General features: G+C 37.8%; 1 protein-coding gene across 1 annotated transcript in view; it reads left to right on the top strand.

Moving 5' to 3' along the window:
* The first annotated feature begins 4,426 nt into the window (after positions 1-4,426).
* Positions 4,427-5,177, top strand: part of LOC104966560 (transformation/transcription domain-associated protein-like) — a 14,850-nt gene continuing 14,099 nt past the window's right edge. Inside the window, exon 1 of the mRNA XM_010795744.1 lies at positions 4,427-4,474. Within this exon, the coding sequence (XP_010794046.1) occupies positions 4,427-4,474 (48 nt within the window). The remainder of the gene's footprint in view (positions 4,475-5,177) is intronic.

The raw sequence follows: 5,177 nt of genomic DNA, 5'->3' as shown, positions 1-5,177 counted from the left end.
TGACATTCCATCATGATCACCCTAAAAAATATAGATATTTTAAATGTTTGATCAAAACTTCTTGATATTTAGCTGGTAAATAAATAACTACATACAGTGAATTCCGAAATAGTGTTATTTACCTATTTCAATTAAACATTGATTAGAAAATAAATATATAGAAAAACAGCAGGCTTTAGCGTTATCAGCTGTCTCTGGTGTAAACTGCCAAAGAAAATAAACAAAAAACTCTCTCTTCCAAAAAGAGAGGGCACAGCTTAATAAGTTGCCAATAGAAGTTACTAATCGAAAGAGAGAAAAAGTAAGATCAAATAAGACAGCTAAAAGTTCAATAGTATAATCTAGCAGCAGAAGCTGCAAAGGGCTGCATGCACGGTTGACACATGCATACTATAACTGATATCTATAACTGATTTATGTTAAAAGGAGAAACCCAAACTTTGATTATTGTTTTTGTGTAGAGTACAAACTTTGATATTAATTTTATAGCAGTCAATACAGAAATTCTCTGTATTTAAACTGACTTATTTTTGCCCCAAATCCAAAGAGAAACAACCCTTATTGTGCATCATAATTTCAATCAAGGATGTTATGCATTTATAGCTTCTGGTTTTCCCTGCAATAAATATAACAAGTTGCTGTGAATGAGAAGACAAACAAACAAGTGAGTGGCACACAAAATAACTCCAGTTAAAGTGACAGAAAGTCCAGGGAGAAATATACAACTGTGTAACTACTACAGTGTTTGATTGACAGGTAACCTCTGGTTAGTGTTGTGGAAGAAAAGCACAACAAAACAATAATGAGCACTTAGCAGCACATGTAGAAACCAAGCACACACATCCAACCCCCCTCAAAAATAAAAAGAGGATCCCTAGGATACTCACTTTAAGGTTTCCAGTGCAGGATCCAGATTTATTGTCTCTGTGGAGCCGGGCTCATTAAAACATGCCAGGACTGCCGTCATGAGATAATACCTGATATAAACCCAAGTGTGTGACCTACTTTATTATACGTGTTACCTGTAGACACCCACACACTATAACTCTTCTCTCACACCCAAGCACACTTATTATTATGCTTCCTCTTTTGTTGTACTCCGATCACACACATATAAACACACTCACCTAACAGTCACCCTGTGTGGTGGGAGCTTTCACCAACACGTCTGATTTGACGATTCGGTGTCACACAGAAATGTTGTTTGCTGAAAGATCGACAGACTAAAGACAAGCCTGCGAGATATGGAGAGAGTGAGGGAGGTGTGAAAGAAAACAAACTGCACAAGAAGATATGGAGGTGACAGAGGATAAAGAATGAGAAATCAAAAATGAAGGGATTAAACAATCCTATACAGTCACACTGCACGCTCACCTCCATTAGTTTTACCTGAGTTTGGTTGCAGTCAACCACAACAACAATTAACACCACACACTTGATTTAAATGGCACTGTTTATTTGCCGGACAATATTGTGTTTAGTTGCACACATTTTAGAACAGTTCACACAAGTGTTTTGTTTGTATTCATTATTTTAGTTTTCTAGGTCGTTGAGGTTAGGCATCAGCCAATTGGGCGAAACCATGTGCTTTCATGTCAAGGGGTGGGGGATTTAGGTTTCATCAGTTTCCTTTGTCTTAATTACCGCTTGTTTATTATTTGGTTTGGCCAAGCCAGTATGTTCTATGTTGTGTTACTGTGGAAGGGCTGTGTTTTCAGTGAACACCTGTTTAGCTTCTTTTATATGTATTAATCATTTTTCTGTTGGCCTCTTTTAGGCCTAATGTTTTGTATTTATTCATCTGAGACTGTTTTTAATAAACCAAACTCCTGTGTCCTGCTGCCTTGCTGCTTGGTCCCTGACAACAGTATATGAATTGATGTGTTATTGTATTGAATGGTATCCAGTCAACATGTGTATCTGTTTGCATGAGGACTTCACTTCAAAACATTATGTATTTGAAACCACTGCTGGATTTCCAAGAACAGCAAAAACACGGTGAAACCATAACATGATGATCCAACTGTCCAAAGTACAGATTCATTCAAAGAGTTAATGATGTAAGGTTTTTTCATTATCTGTGAATATATGACATTGTATTGGACAACTGTTTTCTTGCAAGTAAACACTCAAAATCATAAGCTTCTGTCGCAAGTCATTTTCTTGAGATACCAAGATTTTTTTCAATTATGAGCTTTAGAGGACTTTAGTGTATTATGGTGCATACATAAATAGTAACGGGCATTAAGTTGTCAAAAAGAAGCAAACTTAGAACTATAATGAAAAGTATTTTTAAAACTATTTTCAGATGAAAAACGCAAATGTTTAAAATACATACACATATATAAATACAACAACTTTTGGACAAATTACAAAAAAAAATAATATATTTGCATTATCAGAAATTAAACTGGCAGAGCTGTGCAATTAATAAAAAAAAATTAGAAATGTAGCAAAGATTCTGTAAGATTTGCAAGATTAACAGTATTTTGTATAAGGGTATACATTAGGTTAAGGGAGCTATTAAGTTAAGAGGAAAATGTGTTCAAGATCGAGGAAAGAAAATGAGAGACTTAGCGGGCTTGGAAAATTACAACAGACTCTGAAGAAGGTTGAACTATTGGCGTCATTTGAGGAAAAGTGATTTATTACCTCAAACACACCTGGTTGTGTTAATTACAGGAATCATTAAAGAAGACTCTTTTGAGTGCATTAAGGAAGCAATTATGGCAAATGGATGTTGGCAGTGTTGCAATATTCATTAAGCACTGATCCATAATAAAAAAACGTCACTATCGCTGTTATCCTGACACTCACTGCTTCCACTTAATTAAGAATATTCTAGTTACACACAGATAAATGAAATTCTTTATTTGTATTGATTTGATGCATGAAAACATAAAGAGGGCATTGAGTAAGAGGGTTATGGATATATACATATTAGCTGCTTTGTTTGTGCTTTAACAAGGCTCAGAATTACGGTGGCCCTGAAGTGCAAGTCAAAATAGCATTTCAGGAAACACCACAGCATTTCAGAAAACACCACAGCATTTCACAAAACACCACAGCATTTCACAAAACACTACAACATTTTAGAAAACGCTACAGCATTTCAGGAAACACCACAGCATTTCACAAAACACTACAGCATTTCAGGGAACACCACAGCATTTCACAAAACACTACAGCATTTTAGAAAACGCTACATCATTTTAGAAAACGCTACAGCATTTCAGAAAACGCTACAGCATTTCAGAAAACGCTACAGCATTTCACAAAACACTACAGCATTTCAACTTATACGGAAAGGGTATTCCTTTAGGGAGAACACTTCATGTTTGTGATTTGACAGAGCCAGCCAGAGAAGCACTGCTGTGATTGGTTGTTTTTGCTGTCAGTCAAGAAATGACGCTTCGTGATTTTGTCAGCACGCGACAGCGCAACATGTCCCAACACATCAGCCGTTAGCTGTTAGCACACAGAGCTCACAGCTCCTCAGATCTGTTCAGAAACTGGACAAAAGTTAAACAAGAACAAACAACAGACTGTCTGTGTCATGGTGAATACATTCACTGCTTTATTTATGTCTGTATGCTGTTGTTTTGAGTGTGGACAGACCTGCTACAGGTTGGTTTATCCTGCATAATCCGATCTCCATTCAGAAAACACACATTTTAAAAGGTTTTTCGCCTGCCGTCTTGTCTACAGACTTGTCACAGCATTAATTCAGACCACGGGTATTATGCATTGACGTTGTTACATTTGGTTAATTTACCGAGAATTTACATTCTTCTGTCGGTCGTAACCGAAGGTCGACTATAAATTTGAGTAAATAGATTTGATAAAATTGATTGTAATGACAAGTCTAATAAAGAGACAGGGAGACGTTTTTTTACCTACCGTCTTCTCGGCAAATTAAAAGTTTCGGGTTGTCTGACCTTATGCAAATGGACGACGATAAACAACGTAGTAACCAGCACAAATCGTTTGTATCCTCACAGTTCACATTCACGCAATTATTACCACTTGCGTTTTTTATTTATTGCGGTGATTAAAAAAATTGCACAACAATAAAAAACATGGAGTCCCGTGGCGGGCATACAAAGTCTCGCGTAGCTCAAATTTATATGTAGATGTTCGACCTACGACTGTCGGGCGAGGACGGCAGGCGAACGCGTCTGGTGTGAAGTGTAAGTGGCTTCTTGTCGTTGGGCTTGCCGGTAGCCCTTCCGTGCCCTCCGCACACATTTTACACCGCGCTCTCTCTCTCTTGCCCCGTGTTTTTTACCACGAAACAATCGTATACCTTTTTTAGGTGATTGCCTCTATTCGTCTTGCAATGTTACTTGTCTTCTGCTTTGTATTAGCGGGCTATTGACGCGGCTCGTGGAACTGAAATACGTCCATGGGCTTACCCTTGTTCACGATGCTTACCGTCCGTGAGTCGTGTCCATCCACGGTTGTAAACGTGCAGGTAGGGTTTTGTCGAGGGTTGCTAGGTAGTGTCACAGGGTGTGGTGTGGTGGCTGGTGGTGTGGTTGGTGTTGTGTGTGTGTGTCGTGTGTAGTGTGAATCTTGTCTATTTTTTACACGCTAATTAAGACGCTATTGATTACTGTTAGTACCGCTAATAGCGGCTACTTTATGAAATTAGCTGACTGTCGCGATAATTTGTACATAACCTAATAGAGTGAAAGTTGACAGACATGAATCAATTACTTTGACTATACCACGTTAACTAAACGAGGCGTGACAGAGTTTGACATTACTACGACACATACCGCTTAACAATGATTGTCTGACTAACAACAGAAACACACAGGTACAAACGTAAACAGAAAACAAATACATACAGATCTCAACAAGATAACAACCCGTGGGGAACTTAGTGCTTACACGTAGAGTTCAAAATAGGGTTACTTATTTGTAAAGGATATATACTTATTCAGAGACTTATAAGTAGTGAGATCTAGGCGAGAGCTCTAAGTCAAGGGTGGCGCCGAACAGTCGACACAAATGAGGACAGTAAGTTTGTTCTGCGTCCGAATTATAGGTTCGTTTAATGTACCATCTATGTTTGATCGATGTTGTTTTATTGTATAAAAAGGCTTAAATTTAACCATGTCATTGTGCAAAGTTTTTACTACGGCTTTAATTGAGTGTATTGACTATGCCAA

The sequence above is a fragment of the Notothenia coriiceps genome, unplaced genomic scaffold (genome assembly GCF_000735185.1).
Source record: "Notothenia coriiceps isolate Sejong01 unplaced genomic scaffold, NC01 NC01_scaffold00037246, whole genome shotgun sequence".
NCBI classification, from domain to species: Eukaryota; Metazoa; Chordata; class Actinopteri; order Perciformes; family Nototheniidae; genus Notothenia; species Notothenia coriiceps.
Note: the sequence above shows the minus strand (reverse complement) of the source record. Positions and strands in the feature narration are given on the sequence as shown.